The sequence below is a fragment of the Cibotium barometz genome, chromosome 12 (assembly GCF_041138505.1).
Source record: "Cibotium barometz isolate CiBa-2024 chromosome 12, ASM4113850v1, whole genome shotgun sequence".
Taxonomy (NCBI): domain Eukaryota; kingdom Viridiplantae; phylum Streptophyta; class Polypodiopsida; order Cyatheales; family Cibotiaceae; genus Cibotium; species Cibotium barometz.
Window position 1 is genome coordinate 11145810 of NC_141057.1, and position 20064 is coordinate 11165873.

General features: G+C 45.1%; 1 protein-coding gene across 1 annotated transcript in view; it reads left to right on the forward strand.

The window, feature by feature from the left end:
- The window catches only part of LOC147633052 (NPL4-like protein A), a 38866-nt gene extending 21031 nt beyond the window's left edge, over positions 1-17835 (forward strand). Inside the window, exon 2 of the mRNA XM_086806050.1 lies at positions 17386-17835. Coding sequence (XP_086662176.1) covers positions 17386-17640 — 255 coding nt within the window. The 3' untranslated portion in view covers positions 17641-17835. The remainder of the gene's footprint in view (positions 1-17385) is intronic.
- The last annotated feature ends 2229 nt before the right edge of the window (positions 17836-20064 follow it).

Here is a 20064-nt window from a genome sequence, read left to right on the forward strand (position 1 = left end):
AACTTGAGAGCCTGTCAAAGAGGAGAGTGCGGAGAGTTTGTATATACCATTCTCCACGCCGCCTTCCCAAACAACTTGGCCAGTCTTGCGGTCTCGTAGAGCAACAGAATGCTCCTCAAACTCCACCCGGAAGCCAGTCTTGCATACCTCATGCACTGACAAGAGATGAAAACCAAGTGTTGGGACGTAAAGAATGCGAGATGAATGCTTCCGCACTCTGCCATCGGGAATGATCTCCATCCGGCCCTCACTGTGTATTGGAATTGTGGAATTGTCGCCAATGAAAATGCGACCTGATTGCCGTTTCAGATCTAGAAAGAAGTCACGGGAAGGAGTCATGTGCCTGGAAGCACCACTGTTGAGAATCCATTCCCGAGTATCCTTTGCGGTGAAGCCAACTGCCTCTTGGCTTGAAGAAGATGAAGCATCCATGTCCATCATCTCTAAGTGCACAAAGGCTGGAGTCTTTGTAGCTGAAGCTGAAGAATTAGCACTCTTCCCAGTCTGCTTGGGACACTTCCTCCAATGGTGGCCTTTCTCGCCACAATCATTACAGGTCCTCTCGGCCTTCAGTTTCTCCCGGTCTGAGTCGGGCTTCTTCTCAGAAGACTTCTTCGATGAAGCCTTCCCTTTGCCCTTGTTGTTGTTATTATGGCCTTTCGACGGTTGGCCAGTTAAGGCTTCAGAACCTCTGCCATGGGGAGGGTTCGTGAATCGCTCTTCCTGGTCCAAGACCATAGGCACAAGCTCCTCCCATGTGATGGTGCTGAGCGTGCCACTGGTAATCAACGAAGAGTAAAACGCTGAGTACTGAGAGGACAAATGTGACAGCAACGTTATGGCCATATCCTTTGATGATATCTCTTTCCTTGCTTGGAGAACTTCCTGCTGCTGAAGAGCCTGCAGCTTGTGGTGTGCAATTGAGGAAGATGAAAGAACGGACTCTGGCATTGACACTATCCCATAATTGTGCCTGTGCCTCCCGTTCCTTCCGAATAGAGGGTAACTCCCCTTCCTCTTAACTCCGGCTGTGGAACCCCAACAACAATGAAATCAGCAAGGTCATAAGACTCCAAAACACCTGCTTTGCATCTCCTTGCACACCTGCACAGTTGCCGTGAACCGCCTCTCATCTGCCACCTGCGGCTGTTGCTGTTGCCACCAGGCGCTGTCTACTCATCCATCTGCAGCCCCTACACGTCCAGTAGAACCTGGCTGCGCTGCCACCCAGCCTGCATATTGCCGCTACCTTTGCCCTCTGCAGCACGCTATCAGCTGGTGCCCCCTTGAAGAACTTTCGCAGCTTCTGCCATGTGCCGTTGTCCATCTCCGCTGCGTATTCTAACATGGTATCAGAGCCTAGGCTCTAGATAGGTCTTGGGATTTGTGTGAGCAAGAGGGGGACTGTTTTGTGGCTGATTGGTGGACTGTTTTGGGCTGATCGGGAAGAGAAGGTGCAAGAGGAAGGCGGGCTGATTTGCTGGACAGCCACTTGCAGGTTTTAGTTCTTCTTTGTTCCCACCACCCACCCCTTTTCAGAGTACATCCCCGCTATGGCAGATCTGTTTCAGATGGCCGAGAGACATGTGAAGATCCCGACACTCCCCACGTTCTCGGTGGACCGTCAGTTGGACGGGAGCAACTATGGCATATGGAAGGTGATGATGGAATCTGTTTTGGAGTCTTACGACCTCGCCGATTTCGTCGTTGTTGGTGTTCCACGGCCGGAAGTAGAGGAAGGGGAGTTACCGTCGACCCGAAAGGACCGGGAGGCTCAGACACACATGTGGGATCGTGTCAACGCTAGGGTCCGTTCGTTTATTTTCCTCAACTGCACACCACAGGTAATCAATCATGTAAAGCACATGACGCTGGCCAGAGGTATATGGCAGCACTTGGCCTCACTTTACAACAGGGTATCGCCCATGAAGAGGATTTCCTTGGAAGTACAGATGCGGGTTATAAGCCCTGCAAAGTCGTCGACGATGCGGGAGCATATTAACAAGCTGCAGGCTCTTCAGCAAGAAGTTCTTCAGGCTGGGAAGGAGATATTGTCAGAGGACATGGCCATCACATTGCTGTCACATTTGCCCTCTTCATACTCAACATTTTACTCCTCTTTGATTACCAGTGGCAGGCTCAGCACCATCACGTGGGAGGAGCTTGTGCCCATGGTCCTGGACCAGGAGGAACGATTCACGAACCCTCCTCAGGGTGGAGGTTCGGAGGCCTTTACTGGCCAACGGTTGAAAGGCCGTAACTCGGGCAAAGGGAAGGCTTCATCGGAGAAGTCTTCTGAGAAGAAGTCCGACGCTGACCGCGAGAAACTGAAGGCAGAGCGGACCTGTAATGATTGTGGCGAGAAAGGCCTCTATTGGAGGCAGTGTCCCAAGCGGAAGACCGATAAGGGTGAAGATTCCTCAGCAGCAATCATGAAGACTCCGGCTTTTGTGCACCTGGAGGTGATGGACACCGATGTTTCATTTTCTTCAGGCAGGGAGGAGATTGGAGGACTCTCCGCAACGGATACTCGGGAGTGGATTCTCGATAGTGGTGCTTCCAGGCACATGACTCCTTCCCGTTCCGGTTTTTACAGGATCTCTGCAGGCTTTCTGGTCATATTCTTACTGGGGATACATCCACTATCCCAGTTCATAGTGAGGGCAGGATGGAGATAGTTCTCGATGGCAGAGGGGGGAAGCATTCCTCCCAGGTGTTGTATGTTCCGGCACTTGGTTTTCATCTGTTGTCAGTGCATCAGGTTACTGGCGTACGGGTGGAGTTTGATGAGCATTTTGTTGCTCTCCGGGACAAAGCAACATGCCAAGTGGTTTGGGAAGGCGGAGTGGAGAATGGAGTTTACAGGCTTTCAGCACTCTCTCTCCCAGGTCCTCAGGATTGTGATGAGTGGCAGTCTGGTAATGGCTACTCAAGTGTGGATACACTGCAGGAGCGGGCTTTCCGAGACCAGGTGGTGGATAGCTTGCCAGTAGATGGCAGCCGTTGGCAGGAACTTTCCAGTACTGATGGTGGTAGTTCTTGTGTTCGTCAGTCAGAGGAAGCTGAACAGGTCACTTATGCTCTGATGTCTCGTAGTGTTCGGGACATAGAACTTCCAGTTGTTGAGGATGTTCCTTCCACGGGGACCTTTCGGAAAGCCAGGCAGGTGACAGGTGCTTACTTGCAGAAGGAGGTGGTTTCTCCAGGCTTTGTGGTTCCGAATTTAGAGGGGGTGGTTGACAGGTTTAATCAGGTTTCCAGGACTTGTTTGTGCACCGTAACAGGTGTTGATCCTTGTGAGCAGTGTGATGTCTCTTTGACTCAGAAGTTGTATGGTTCATTGATCTGGTTGATGGACACTAGATTGGACGGGAGCTTCCTGATGAGGCAGTTGAGCTCATGGTTGCGGATGACTCTTTGGGAGGTAGGATTGTGTTTCCTGTGGTTTCTGCGGCATGCGAAGGATTATGGACTCTTGTACACAGGAGGGGGATTGTTGGATGGAGTCCGACTCCACGGTTGGAGTGACTCGGTTTGGGGAGGAGATCCGGACACGAGGAGATCTACTTATGGCCCAGGAGCAGTTTTACTGGAGGAACCCATGGTCATCCAGAGGCACTTTGTTCGTGAACAGATTGTTGCTGATGACATCTTGCTAGAGTTCTGTTCGACGGAGGACAGTACGGTGGACCTCTTCACGAAGTCGCTCTCTTAGGATTTGCTTAGGCGGCACCCCAGCTCCCTGTAGGTGGTTTCACAAAGTCAGGAGCTGAGAGGGGGTGTTAGAAGTCATCTCCTGTCTAGATTTATACACTAGGGCCTTTGTCGTGGGTGTGCCCGCCCCTATGAGGTGTTTTATCATTTTTCCTCACTCCCCGCATTTTTCCCCTATTTTTTCCATTTTTTCTAGTGGTGGGGAGGGTTGCCAGAGGTTGGCAAGAGCACTCTAGGGCTGGCCGACTGTCCCAACAGCAGTCCTGTGGCTGGCCGACTGCACACAGGTGATGCATGGGCTACTGGACTGCTGGCCGACTACATTCACTCAGTCGTGGACACTTCTTTTGCTGGCCGACTGCATTTATGCAGTCGTGGGCATCTTTTATGCTGGCCGACTGCTCTCCCAGGGGCATATATATAGGCCCCTTTGCCCCCACCACTTATTGTATCATACCGGGATCTTCTTGTGTATATCAGAGCAGAGTTACACGCCTACATCTCTCTCTCTCTTGTGCTGTTTTCTGCCTGCATTTTTTTGGCTCTCGTGTTCCCAGATCTGGTCATCATCTCCGCTGCGTATTCTGACAGTGACTTCACTCTACATTGTAGGATTCTCAAGTCCCTTCTCTGACCATTTATCAATCTGGGATTGCTCCATCCGGATTGAGGAGATCTGCCAGATTACAACCTCAGAGTGCTGGCATGCTTACAGTTAATTTTGCATTGATGACTTACTTGATGCATCATGCGGAGCCTTCCACACTAGAGGAGGCCTTACAAATTCATGAGTGGCAGCTTGCGATGGAGGCGGAAATGGATGCCACTAACAGAAATCACACATGGGAACTTGTTCCCTGCCCTTCTCATAGGAAGGTTATTGGCATCAAATGGACTTATAAAGTGACGTTTCTTGCCGATGGTTCACTCGACAAGTATAAAGCCCGCTTGGTGACTAAGGGCTATGCCCAGAAGGTAGGCGAGGACTTCTCAGAGACTTTTGCTCCCACCGCCAAGTATACCACCATTCGCATTGTTCTTGCCATTGCTGCTCACTTCTCTGGGCCCATCTTTCAGATGGATGTCAAGTCCGCATGTAACTATTTGGCCCTCCTAGCTCTATTTCACATAATGAAATCCATGCCCAGATACCAGACAGGTGGAAGAAGACATGGGGACAAGGTCCATAAGGATTGATTAAGAAAAAGCACCATTCTTGGTCAAAAAGGAGGGAAAAAGCAAAAAGTCAAACAGGTTGACCGCGAGCCAAGGGCACCATTGAAAAGAGGAGATTGAGCCGAACCAAAAAGCTTAAAGACGTTTTCTCAAAAAGCATCTCTAAGGCCAAAAAGCAAGGCCTTAAAGCAAGAAAAGCAAAGCACCAAAAGTTGAGTAATATTTTATTAATAAAAGTAAAAAGCGAAAAGCAAAGCTTAAAAAGGCAAAGCAAAAGCATGAAGGCTTTTTAGCAAAAAGCAGGGTCTCTTACAAGTATAAAAAAGATTGGACTTCTCTTGTAGTACCATGAACAAGATCATTGAAGATTGAAGGAGATCGTGGAGTATGTGTGGACATCATTATGATTATGGAGAGCTTCTTCTTCGCCATCAACAACTTCTCCAACATGCTTTTCCGATGTACGGTCATCCCTAGACTTGTATGGGCATATGCATGGGTGATATGGACGCATGTACGGACAGAAATATCAGAAACCCTAAAAAATTCAGAAATCCTAAAACTGCTCCAAAAACCCTAAAAATTGCTTTTTAGATGTTTTTATCACCCAAAAACCATTAAAAACAGGTTTTATATCAGTTTTCTTGCGAGAAAGAGCTTTTCCATGGTTTTCTTCATGGACAAGGCTATAGGAGTTGTGAAGATTACTCATGGGATGAGCGAGTGTTTCTTGGACTTGGACATATAGCTTGGACATGGAGAACTTGGGCACAGAGCTTGGACATGGAACATGAAGCTTGGACATAAACATGGAACTTGGACATATAGGTTGGACATGAAGCTTGGACATGAACATGGAACTTGGACTTGGATTTGGACTTGGACTTGGACTTGGATTTGGATTTGGATTTGGATTCATTGGACTTGGATTCATTGGATTTAGATTTGGATTCATTGGATTTAGATTTGGATATTTGGATTTGGTACTAACCCGGTGAGAGATACTCATGGGTCATCCCCGTGGTGTGCTCGACATCAGAGATCTTGTACGTTGACATCAACATCGACTTGGATATCCTACATCGGCATATTTGTTTGTTTTGTATTCATTGATTGAATTGATCCTGGCTAGCGTGCCCGTGGATTGTTCTTGAATAAATTCCTGAAAGGGGGGGGGCCTGTTCCCCGCTCAATGTGGTGTACTATGCAAGATCCCCATTCCCTTTTCTCTCTCCCCTCTCTCTCTTTATATTTTTATCTCTTGGACACGTGGTTGAGTCTGTCACTTCACGCCCCGCTGGGCTTACACCGCCTCTCTCAATGGGGACCTTCAAGAGGAAATATATGTTGAACAACCACCTTTGGTTTATCTGCGATTGTTTCGAGGACCATGTTTTATCTTTTGTGGAAAGCTCTTTATGGCCTTAAACGGGCTCCCAAGACATGGTACCAAAAGATTGATGCTTTCTTTCTCTCTCATTCCTTTGAGAGAACTCCTGCGGACAATAACCTTTATGTTTTGATAGAGGAGGATCACATTGTGATTATCATTTTGTATGTTGATGATCTCATTCTCACTGGATCCGACCCCGACCGCACTGCTATGATTATGGATCTTCTGAGTCATACCTTTGAGATGACTAATCTTGGTCTACTTTACTACTTTCTTGATACCATGAAAGAACGTGGAGGGATGTTTGGGTGGGGCGGAGGGGACCCGGCTAGTTGATGGCCATCTTTCGCGTGCTGCGCATCTATTCGCTTAGTGTTTAATGCTCAACGTTCTTTCATGGTATCATGGCCTCATCGGCTCTTACTGCTTGGCTTTGGGCATCACATCCAGGGGGGTGTTGGAATGAATTCTTTCCCTCCGCTTAAGTTGACCCCAACCCACTATGTGGGTTAATAGACTACCACATGTTAGCGTGAGAAGCGGAGGGCAAGAATTCATTCCAATATGGTCGAGATTGCGACAGAAGGTTCGACAAATCCGCTCCGACATAGTTTTTGCTCACAGAAAGGTATAAGCCGTCAATTTTCCACACTTCACACTCCTCACCAAAATGGTGTGGCTGAATGCAAGAACAAGACTATGAAGGATATGGCTTGCACCATATCTTCCTCCCTCTTTCTAGGGAGAAGCTGTGAGCACTGTTGTTTATATCATCAACTATTCTCCTACAAAGGCGGTTTCTCATATGACTAGAGAGAAGGCTAGAAACCTTTTGTGTCTCATTTTAGGATTTTTGGTTGTAATGCCTATGTTTATATCCTTGATTCTGACAGATCCAAGTCCAGGAAGTACAAATCCCTTGGATATACCTCTCATGCCAAAGCATACAAATTATGGGATCCAGAGTCGCGATCCTTGGTGATTTTTGTCTTGGAATCCACCAGACCTCTTTCATACTAGGAAATGTCTAGGCTGGTGACATATATCTTGCTGCACCGTGCACTGAGTTGTTATAGTGAAACTCCAATACCTCTAATTTGCCTAGTCCTTCTCATTTGCCTTGACATAACTGCGTATTTAATTCTCAATACCATGTGACATACCCTCCTGCATATCTGGACGAATAGGGTGGGGGTCTACAAAGATTCTCCATCTTCATGAGGCTTTGTTTTTTCAATTTGCGTTGATACTTCCAAGGTACTAGATCCCTTATTATGGCCTTGAACACTCTCTTCTTTGGATTATCCCGTCTTCTCTTCTCAAACCTGCCCAACTCCATAAGGAACGATCCCATTAGCAAAACCAACTGTGTTGACATGACATGTTTGGGAGGTGGAAGGCATCTTTGGATTTGGGGTTGGTCAGGCGAATGGATGATCCATGTGTGGTTCAAGTTGTCACAATTGCATTGTTTTTTTGTAATTAGGCAAGGAAGAGTTATCCTATGAAGTTAGTTCATCTAACCACACTATGGTATGGGCAAAAACTTATTGACGTACTGTGTGGCTGTTATATTTCTGACTATACACATGTGGAGGAACACCATGGAAGGGTAGGTATAGACCCTTGTGTGTGTGTTCCAGGCATGGTTTAGTACATGTGGAAGGGCTCCATGGATTGATATCCTGGTGTGAGTTCCTGGCATGGCTCAGTACATGTGGAAGGGCTTCATGGAAGGGTAAGAACTTTAACAAAAATGACTTCTTCTAGATGACTCCACCCACCATCATTTGATGCTGATAATTATTATAATTACCTATTCACCTACATGTAAATCACATTTAGAGGAGAAGCTATGAAATGTAGGCCAAATGTATACTCAATTGCTTAGCATGATTGACATTTCAATGGGTGGTGCATTCATAACGAGCACAATAGCACGATTGACATTTCAACTTGTGGTGCATTCGTAATGAGCATAGTAGCACATCGGGTGCTGAACCAAATGTTGTGGTTTGGACAATCCATTGATTTTTGAGTAAGGGAGAAATGGGTGATGCAATTCTCTTCTTGAGAGATTTGTTGTTGGGGACCAACAAGCTAGTTTGAGTTCTCCCCCATGGATACGGCATCATTTGAAGTGTGTTGATCTTTGGAGTGTGCATTCTCTTGAAGGGAAACTTTTTGGAGAAATTATGTCCCAATTTTTTGACGTGTTTTTAAATGAACTATCGCATGTACCTCCAAACAAGGATGTAGACCATAAAATTGAGCTTAGACTTGGGGCACAACCAATATTTAGGCAGATAACTTTAGGAGTATCTCCGGATGGGGCATGTGGGGCCTAACAAATCACCTTGGGGAGCACCAATTCTTCTAGTGGACAAGAAGGATAAAATGTGTGTGGATTATAAGGGTCTTAATAAATTTACTTTCAAGAACAAATATCCATTACCGAGGATGGATGGCCTTATTGATCAGTTTTGTGGAGTGCAATACCTCACGAACGTGTGTGTGGATTATAAGGGTTTTAACAAGAACAAATATCCATTACCGAGGATGGATGACCTTATTGATCAGCTTTGTGGAGTGCAATACTTCATGCAGATAGATCTGAGGATAGGTTACCATTAGATTAGGATATATTTGGGTGATGTCTTTAATGTTGGGGTAAAGGCGTTATGCCCACCCTTATAGTGTGTACAAGCCCATAAGTTATAGTACATAGTACACTTAGTACTTTTAATGTACTAAGTGCACTATGTGTACTAGTGCAATATACATGTGTGATAGGGGAGTCACACACTCATGCTATTGATGAGTTGACTTATCCCCACAACTCTCTCTCTCTCTCTCTCTCCCTTGTTCTTCTCTGTGTATGTCTCCCACATGACCAAACCCTATTCCTGTTTCTCCCATCAACTGGTATCAGAGCCTTCAGTTCCTTCGAGGAGAAAGAAGTGGGATTTTCTTCTTTCATGTTGCTGAGGACAAGGCAGCTGCAATTTGAACAGGCTGGTCCACAAGGCGGGCGTCAACAGGCTGCTAAACGTGAGCGAGTACGTGTAACGCAAGCCACTGAAGGAGGCGGCGGAAACACAAGCGAAGGGAGCCCGTCGACTTCAGGCGTGTAGGCTGGCTCTAGGCGAGCGAAGAAGCCAAGGACACGAAGGCAGCAAAGCTGGCGCTAGGCGAAACTGAAGCGAAAGCAGCGCCAGGCGTTGAGCGAAGGCGAAAAGCGTGGAGCGATGGCATAAAAATACGCAGGCGAAGGCGTAATACAACAAGCTGGCTACGTGAGCGACTCTAATCGTGCAAGCGCTAGGCGAATACGTCAACGAGCGGAAACACATTAGCGAAGGCAGGGCGGACAGCGCTGGTCCACGTCACCCAAGGTGCAGTTCGACAAAGCCCACCTTCCAGTCGTGAGGCGTTGCTGCAGTCCCGCCACTGTTGCCACACCGCACTTCATCACTGCGAGAGAAGCCATAGCTTGTCCGTCTGGTCCTTCGCCTGCCCAAAAACAGCCACGTGTCCTCTACAGCAGCAGCAGCTAATTATCCACACGAATCAGCAGTCAACATCAGAATTGCCCCTCAAATCAGAATTGCCCCTCAAATTCAGCCCAAATTAGAGGTATTTTGCTTCAATTTCGGGAATTTTTATGTCCATTATTTGCAATTGAGCAGGTACAGGTGCCAAATTGCTCAATTTTTGAGCAAAATTGGCAAAATTGGGTGACATTGGTCACAATCAGGATCAATTTGCAGGAAATTGGTCACAATCAGGATCAATTTGCAGGAAATTGAATGTCGAAATTTGGGGCTTTTGATGTAATTGTGCAATTAAGCACTCATACATGCCGTATGATGTGAGAAATTGCACATTTGGGCAAAATTGCAGCAAATTGTAGTGCAAATCAAGGGGCTTTTGTGCCGATTTGGTTGATTTGCATGCAGGCAATCGCATTTGATGCTGTGGATAATGTGTTGATGCCTTACAAGCACTCAATGTGCCTGTAAATCAAGGGGCTTTCATGTATTTGATGTATATGTGGCCAGGGGGAAGCATCGTGAACACTCTGGATGCCTTCATGTGCGTCAATGTACCATGTATGATCAGAAATTGATCTTAAATCAAGGGGCTTTTTAAGTTCGTATGCTTGTTAAGCTTGGCAAAGCAGCAGGCAAGACTTTTATGTCTTGAATCCTCAAAAATCAGCTTGCAGTCAAGGGGCTTTTGCCCAATTTCTGTTCGGGACTGTTGTATACAGTGTACAGGACTGTAAAAGTCTGATTTTCACTCATTTGGACAGCCAGGAGAGCATTTATTGCTATTGTACCTGTTGGTACAGATTTGGCACAGCTTTGTGCATCTTTTGGCATGGCTGTACACTGTTTTGAGTGACCAAAAAGTTCAATTTCAGTTGTTGTACTTGCCGGTACAGGTTTGGTACATCATTGGTGAGCACTTGGTACTGTTGTACAGTACTTTGGAAGGGCAACAGAGCACATTTAAGGTGCTGTCCAAAATCTGCAGCAACCAAATTTTGGTGATTTCATCACATAAAGTGGGAGAAAAGTTGCATTTGTGCTTCCGCAGTGGGAGATAAAGCTTGGGAGAACAACTGTGAGCACTTTGTGTGCTTTTGGTGCAGTGTTTGCACATTTTGCAGGGAGTCAGGCATTGACAGGTTGCATTTTGCTATGGCAACCACAGGTGAGAGCTCTTCATTGCTTCATATCAAGAAGCTTGAAGGCTCGCATAATTATGATATTTGGCAAACCCAGTGCTACAATGTGTTGCTCCAGAAAAAGCAGCACAAGCCTATCAAAGAAAGGGGTGTAATGCCCGCTTCTCTTACTGCTGAAGAGTGGGAAGATATGGATGAGCTGGCAAGATCTACTATCATGTTGTCTGTGTCAGACTCATTACTTTTCAGCATTCGTGAAGAGAAGACAGCTTGGGGAATGTGGCAGAGATTGCAGGACTTGTATGCCCAACAGAGTGCCTCAAGCAAAGTGTATTGGTTGAAGAAACTCATAGGTCTTCAAATGAAGGAAGGGGCATCTATGACAGCCCATCTCAATGAGTTTAATGGTATTGTCAGCCAAGTTATAAATCAAAAGTTGGCAATGGACGATGAGTTCAAAGCCACTTTTCTGTTATGCACTTTGCCAGAGAGTTGGGATACATTCAGGACAGCCACTAGCAATTCGAATGCTATGTTGTCATATGCAGATGTTGAGGGTGCTCTTCTTCAAGAAGAGATGAACAGGAAAAACAACTCTGTTGGAAAGTCCAATGCAATGAATGCACGTGGGAGATCCCAGCAAAGGGGGAAAAGCCAAGAAAGGGGAAGGAGCAAGTCTCGCTCCAAAAAGGATTTGGAATGCCATTATTGTGGCAAAAAGGGACACATTAAAAAGCAATGCTACAAATGGAAAAATGATCAAAAGGAAAAGGGAAAAGGCAAAGACAAAGAGAAAGATGAAGCCAAAGATGTAAAGCCAAAGGGCAAAAGTGGAGTCAAGATTGAAGAAATCAATGTGTCACATGCAGGTGGCAGTGAGGATGAGGTCCTATTTACTTCTTCACTTGATGCCCATTCACTTCTTACAGGTGGTCATGGTATGCACTCATGGATCATTGATTCAGGTGCCTCCTTTCATGTCACAGGTTGCAGAGACTTGTTTGTCAGGTATACTGCTGGCAATGAAGGAGTGGTTTATTTGGGTGATAACCATGCATGCAAGATTCTTGGCAGAGGTGATGTGAGGCTTGTATTTTCAGATGGCTCACAGCTTATGCTCCATGATGTCAGGCATGTGCCTGAGATCAAGAAGAACCTGCTTTCTACTGGACAGCTTGATGATGCTGATTATGTTACCACATTTGGTAGTGGAAAGTGGAAAATTAGTAAGGGCTCACTGGTTGTTGCCAGAGGCTCTAAGGTGGACACTCTTTACTTTATGCATGCAGGTGTTTGTCACCATGCTAATGTAAATGCAACCGAGCTGCCGGAAATTTCTGTGGCATAGCCGGTTGGGACACATGAGTGTCAAAGGAATGGAGCAATTGTCTCGTTTGGGTTACTTGCCTTCTCTAAAGTTTTCAAGTTTTTAGTTTTGTGAGCATTGTATATATGGCAGGCAACTGCAGTGCCCCCACAAGAAAGCTCTTGGACAGAAAGATGCTCAGTTAGAGCTTGTGCATACAGATGTATGTGAGATGCCTCAGCTTTCTTTGGGAGGGGCAAAATACTTTGTGTCTTTTATAGATGATGCCACACGCAAGGTGTGGGTTTATCCTCTTCGTTTGAAGAGTGATACATTCTCAGTGTTTCAGAAGTTTGTTGCTCTTGTTGAGAATCAAACTGGCAAAACACTGAAGGCTTTGCGTTCCGACAATGGTGGAGAGTACATGTCCAAACAGTTTCAGGACTTTTGTGATGCTAAAGGCATCAAGAGGGAGCTCTCTACTCCTTATGATCCTCCACAAAACGGGACAGCAGAGAGGATGAACAGGACCATTCAGGAAAAGGTCCGTTCTATGTTGTCACATGCTGCATTACCTCATGGTTTTTGGGCTGAAGCTGTTATGACAGCCGTTCACCTTATAAACAGGTCACCTAACACGAGGCTTGGTGGGAAAGTGCCAGAGGAAGTATGGACAGGGAAGCCTCCGTCATACAAGCACTTGAGAGTGTTTGGTTGCGTTGCGTACGTGCACATACGCAGGGAAATGCGCACCAAACTTGATCCTAAGTCTCACAAATGCATATTCCTAGGATATGGTGACAGGTGTGAAATGGGGTATAGACTTTGGGATCCCGTGAATAGAAAGATCATACGCAGCAATGATGTCATTTTTGATGAAACATGCATGTATAAGGAGCCTGCAAGGCAACAGGAGCCTGGCATAGTCATCTTTGATGATGATGGACATCATGGACAACAACAAAGGGCTGTAAATCAGCCATTACAGCAGGAAAACCAGCCCTTAAATGGTACTGAAAATGGTCCAAATGGACAGCCAGAGATGGCAGAAGATATCCCTATGGATATACCACAGTTGGAGGAGATACCGGGCATGATTTTTCAGCCTTATGGCATGGAACATGAGCCACCAATGGGTGATATGCAGGCTGGACAGCAACCTGCAAATGATGGTCATTGGGTACGGAGGTCCACTAGACCCTCCAGAGCCCCTGACAGGTTTGTTCCAGGAGTTGACTACTTGATGCTCACTGACTGTGGGGAGCCCTCATGTTATAAGGAGGCTTTACAGAGGGCAGACAAGGCTCTTTGGGAGCGTGCCATGAAGTCAGAGATGGATTCTGTGCATAAAAATGGAACTTGGAAGTTGGTGCATTTGCCTGCAGGCAAGAAGGTTTTGCCATGCAAGTGGGTTTACAGGCTCAAAGTTGCACCAGATGCAAAGCCAAGATACAAAGCCAGGTTAGTGGCTAAGGGCTTCAAGCAAGAATATGGTGTGGACTTTGAGGAGATCTTCTCTCCAGTGGTCAAAATGACCACACTTAGAGCTGTGTTAGCTTTGGTTGCGCATGATGATCTGGACTTGATTCAGATGGATGTGAAGACTGCTTTTCTTCACGGTGATCTCCATGAGGAGATATATATGCAGCAACCAGAGGGTTATGCAGTGACTGGAAAGGAGAAGCTTGTATGCAAGCTGAAAAAGAGTCTTTATGGGCTCAAACAGGCACCAAGGGAATGGTATCATAAATTTGATACATTCATGAAATCCCAGAAATTCAGGAGAAGTGACATAGATCACTGCTTGTACACCAAGAAAGCTTTGGATGGCAGTCTATTGATCCTCATCTTGTATGTTGATGATATGTTGATTGCCGGGAAATCTCGTAAAGAGATGGATACCTTGAAGCAGAGGCTGCATCAAACCTTTGATATGAAGGATTTGGGTGATGCAAATCACATCTTGGGTATGCGGATACTTCGGGACAGAAATCAGCATGTGTTGTATTTGTCTCAGAAGGAATACATTGGCAAAGTCTTGCAGAGGTTCAATATGGACGGGGGGAAGAAGACTAGTACTCCTTTGCCTCCATATGTGAAACTCAGTGCTATGGACAGCCCACAGTCAGATAGAGACAGGACTGATATGGCCAAGATTCCGTATGCTTCAGCATGTGGCAGTCTCATGTATGCCATGGTTGCTACTAGGCCGGACATTGCATTTGCAGTGGGAGTGGTTTCTAGATACATGGCCAACCCTGGCAAGAAGCATTGGGAAGCAGTGAAAGGTGTCATGAGATACCTGAAGGGCACACAGGATATGTGCATTTGTTTTGGCAAACAGGATGCATTAGTGCATGGTTACACGGATTCGGATTATGCCGGTCATCCAGATAACCGGAAGTCTACTACCGGTTATGTTTTTACATTCACAGGAGGTGCTGTGTCATGGATATCCAGGATGCAGAAGTGCACAGCCTTATCTACTACAGAGGCCGAGTATATTGCAGCCACAGAGGCTTGCAAGGAGGCATTATGGCTATCTCGGTTAGTGGTTGATTTGGGTTATACAGGGGATATTCCATCGTTGCATTGTGACAGGCAGAGTGCCATCCAGTTGGCAAAGAACCCTGTTTTTCATGCAAAGACGAAGCATGTGGATGTGAAGTATCACTTCATCAGAGAGGTGATAGAGAACAAGCAAATTCAGCTTGTTAAGATTCACACGGATGACAACCCGGCTGATCTGTTGACAAAGAGTTTGTCTCCGGAGCGGTTTGCTCATTGCAGACACTTGATGGGCATTGGATGAGGCCAGTTTCAGCCTTGATATGGCCTTGTATATTATCATGTACATGCTGATTTTTCTTTTCCTTCATTTAAGGGCACTTTGCCTTTAAGTGGGAGGTTGTTGGGGTAAAGGCGTTATGCCCACCCTTATAGTGTGTACAAGCCCATAAGTTATAGTACATAGTACACTTAGTACTTTTAATGTACTAAGTGCACTATGTGTACTAGTGCAATATACATGTGTGATAGGGGAGTCACACACTCATGCTATTGATGAGTTGACTTATCCCCACAACTCTCTCTCTCTCTCTCTCTCCCTTGTTCTTCTCTGTGTATGTCTCCCACATGACCAAACCCTATTCCTGTTTCTCCCATCTTTTAAGACAGGTTTTAGAATCAGATATGGCCATTATGAGTTCTTGGTATTACCATTTGCACTTACTAATGCGCCATCCTAGTGTATAGCAAGATCTTAAAGGAACATGCTCAACGGTTGAAAATTGTATTAGATATTCTTAGCAGAGAAGTTTTGTTTGCAAAACAAAGCAAATGTAATTTCTTAAAGCAAGAGTTGAGGTACCTTAGACCATGGTCACCCTGAAACGCGTTTCAGCTCGGCTGAAACCTTGAAACATTGAAATGTGTTTCGCATTTTGTTAAAACCTTGAAATGCCATTTCTGAAACACCGTTTTGTGTTCTCAGTTTCAAGTCTCTCTCTCTCTCTCTCTCTCTCTCTCTCTCTCTCTCTCGTACAGAGACTATTACATACGTATGTATGCATGTACACATTTTTATCTAGACTTGCATATGTATGCAAGTCTCTCTCTCTCTCTCTCTCTCGCACAAAGACTATTACATACATACGTATGCACGTACGCCCCATGCTTCGCATACTACTCTACCTTGTTTGCATGACGTGTAGGGCCGTGCACATCGGGCACCATGTTCGCATGCACCTTGGGCTCTTCTTCCTTCTTATAAAACTAATATTTAAATTCATTTCATGTAGCGATGGTGTTGCCCGAAAGCTTCTCGGCGGCCAACCACCAATGTGCAGAAGTACCTTTAGAGCGGGGTGATCCTTGAGTTGTCCCCGTGCTTCGCATACTATACCTTGTTTGCATGACGTGTAGTGCCGTGCACATCGGGCACCATGTTCGCATGCACCTTGGGCTCTTCTTCCTTCTTATAAAACTAATATTTAAATTCATTTCATGTAGTGATGGTGTTGCCTGAAAGCTTCTCGGCCAACCACCAATGTGCAGAAGTACCTTTCATGTACATTTCCACATGTGTGAGTTGTGATCTCTCTAAAACTTTGCTTCATAAAAGGCAATTTCAAATTGTAAGATAAAAGCTAAGGCCTTACTAGAGTTAAATTCACCATAACTTCATGGATTTGTCTCGCTGTGAATTCTTTAGTCCTCTTCCTGTGATGCTCACCCTTTTCCCTAGTTTGGCCTTCCTCTCGTCTTTATCTTCACGAGGAATATAACGCTTCGGTTCCATCCTTGATTATTGGCTACGAGTGAACTGATGACAGTTGGGATAGACTCTTGAGGCACATTGGAGCTTGGTGCCTGCGCCTGCGCCGAGTGAACTGATGACAGTTGGGATAGACTCTAGAGGCACATTGGAGCTTGGTGCCTGCGCCTGTGCCGAGGTATGTGATTTAGAAGCTTTTGAGAATGGGAGATTGTCCGATACAACATGTCCATTACATCTTTTATGTTTGTTTGCTCGATGTATGGCAGTGATTTGAAGGTATGAACTACTTTTTGGTAATGTATGTTGCTTGGTTTCTAGTGTCTGCTGCCTGTGAAATACCGATCAGGGTCTGCAAACGCCTGGAACTATCCCAAGGGCGTGTGCATAAATTGCCTGAATATGACTACCTACTATGTTCATGAATATGAGTAGCTATTGTGCGTGTGAATAGGTGGTAAGCACGGTTCAAACTCTTCCTTTATACTTTAGTCTAATTTGGGCGAACAACCTATAAGGTTGGCACCCCTCTCGTTAATGAGTGTAGATGCCTTCATGCATGGCCGCACCCTTTATCCTCTGCTTGTTCTCCTTCTCCTCTCCCCTTATTTTTCATCTCCTTTGCTAATGTGGCTTTTCCCATTTCAATCCCCTCAAAACTGTGGTTACCGTTTTCATTTCCATGTCCGTTGGGCGTTTCCCATAACTATGGTAGGAGAGCAACCTTTCTGGTATGTATTTATACAATGGAGGTGGTGGTGGTAGAGTGTTTATTTTTATGCTTTTGCAGCTTGTTTAGTTTGTATTAACATGAATTTCTTTTGCAGGGGAGTTTGTCATGTACTTTCCCCATCGAAAACCGTGCTATACTGCCAACTTTGAGAGATCTAAAGGTGCATTTGGATCGCACAAAAAGTTTGGCTTTTGTGAAGCGTATTTCGGACTTCCATTTGCTCTTACTTCTTGCAAAGTTTCTTGATGTAAATGCGGATCTGCCTCAGCTCGCTGAGGCTGTTCGAATCCAGGGCCCTGTACCTGAGGGATATCAGATCATTATCGACTCTCTTGCAAATAGCGCATAAAGTTATTTTCAAATTCTCTGCTCAACCATATAGCTACTTTTTTCACCTTCCAATATTTATGGGCAGTAATTGGCAAAAATATTAAATAATTTACTTGAAGGCGTCATAAAGTTTTAAAGTGTTCTTGGCATCAACACTTTGTTGATTTTTATGAGTTCTTAACTAAGATCAACTCTTGTGAGGGTGTGTTTATATGACCTTGATATTTTGTTGTAAGGGTCCATAGAGAATCAGTTTTAAGGTTTGCCTTCGCATGTATGAACTAGGCTTGGCCTAATCGTTTTTATCAATGACTAAGGTAGGTTTTTACTATCTATTCTTGATGGGTCCTTTATGCTTTGCTCCCTTTGTGAAGCTCCTTCTTTGTTTCCTGTGTACACCGTCGGAGGATACATGATAAGATCTCTCTCTCTTTCTTTCTCTCACTCTCTCTCTCTCACTCATATTTTTGGTTAATTTGTTTTTTTAAAAGATCCCCACGTTTTCCAACTTGTTTTCAATTAAAAGCTTCTATTCTTCTACTTGCTTTTAAGTTGTCATAGTTTTTGGCACAATAGTGTGTGGTATTTTTATGGGATGGTTGTGATGGCACTAGAGAGAGAGAAAGAAAGAAAGTTATATTAACATCTACAAAAGGCCAAAATGACCTATGAGACCAAAAGGATTACATCATGTCCATGGAATATATCATCATGGATACTAAAATGAAAGAAAATGACAATGCTGAGCTGCTAGGGCTGATCCATGTACAAAGAGCATAAGGCTTGCGTATCATCCTAAGATATCCCGCATGGGGCGCCACAACATGGCACTCAGAGTGGTAAAGCTGAGTTGGTGACACGGCACTTAGAGTGGTAAAGCTGAGTGGGCGTGAGGAAGTCTTATGATGGTGTAAGATGATGGCCTTGATCCTCCGATGGTGGTGCGAGTGTAGGTGGGGGCCTCTAGGTCGAGGTTGTCGACCTATGCATACCTGATGGCTCTGTCCAGTCACTACTCTGGGACGAGCTCCATCAGCCTGGGGTCTAGGTAGGGTGGGTGGGTCCGCCCTTGGAGCTCGGCTCTTTGCGTTGGTCCTTGGCTAGGTGTTGCTGGTCTAGGCCACAATAGTGACTCCTTGTGTCTGCGAAGCTCCAAAAGGAAGAGTCCTAGGAATCTCTGATCCGAGAAGTACATGATCCTACTGGTTTGAGAGAGAGAGAGAGATATATATATATATATATATATATTAAGCATCTACTAAAGACCCAATGGGCCTATGAGACCAAAGTGATACAATAATGTCCATGGCATATCTCGAAAACATAAACATAGCTATCTCATTGGGGTGATACAAAACTGTCCATGGAAACTCATCATGGAATACTAAGAACATAGATGGTATACCACTCTCTATAACATGAGAGAGAGAGAGAGAGAGAGAGAGAGAGAGAGATACTAATGTCTACAAAGGACTAGACTGTCTATGAGACCAAAAGTGTTACATTGTGTCCATGATGTAGGATCCCACTGTCCCCTCTGCACACCGGATTCTCGGTAGCTAGTAGGCGGAAGCAGCTCCCTCATGCGCGGGGCAGGGGTTCCCACTCCGGGCCTCGCCCTCGAATGTCTGGGCACGAGACTAAGTTGGTCGTCATTCTGAAAATCAAAATCGGAAAAATTTTTCATGCTCGAAAAACGGGGATGATTTCACCATTTTGAATTTCTTAACGATTTTTTCTAACGAGGTCAAGATACTGAACTAACCTTCATCTGAATAAACCAGATAGAAGGGAAACTATTACAGACTTAACTTGAAGGGATCAATGCTTTTTTCCTAATTGAATGAGGCACAGTCACCGTTGATCTATTCATTAGAGAAGTCTTCAGGCTTTTATTTAATTACTCGTGTTTCAAACGTATTCCTATTAATCAATTTTATTATGAAAACTCTATTGATTCCAGCCTAACCCCATCCGGCCCATGGATTAGTCACCGCCCAACCACATTGGAATTGGTAGAACCAGACAAGTACTCACCCATCCATGATTGAATGCCTTTCTTAACTTTTGCTTTAGAATACAGATACACACACACTCCTCTTTAAACTTTAACTTTTAAAATAATCCATTGACAAACAATTATTGGTTACAGATGTCATAACTCAAAAATTTCATTCAATCCTTGTTTCTCACAAAACAGTATCACTCTGGACTCTACGTTGAGACCAGCAGGTCAGCAACGAGATCTAGTAACAGATTATAATAATTTTCTCGTCATCATACATATATATATCTTCCACGATATACACATGGGTGTCCTAAGCACCGCGAGCCTGTGCATCGCCTGGTCAGAACTCTCCAGGATCCTCCTGGCACTTCACTCAGGGACCGCTTCGTCGGTCCTCGCCCATCGTATCGGAAGCACACCATTTTTCACCATATC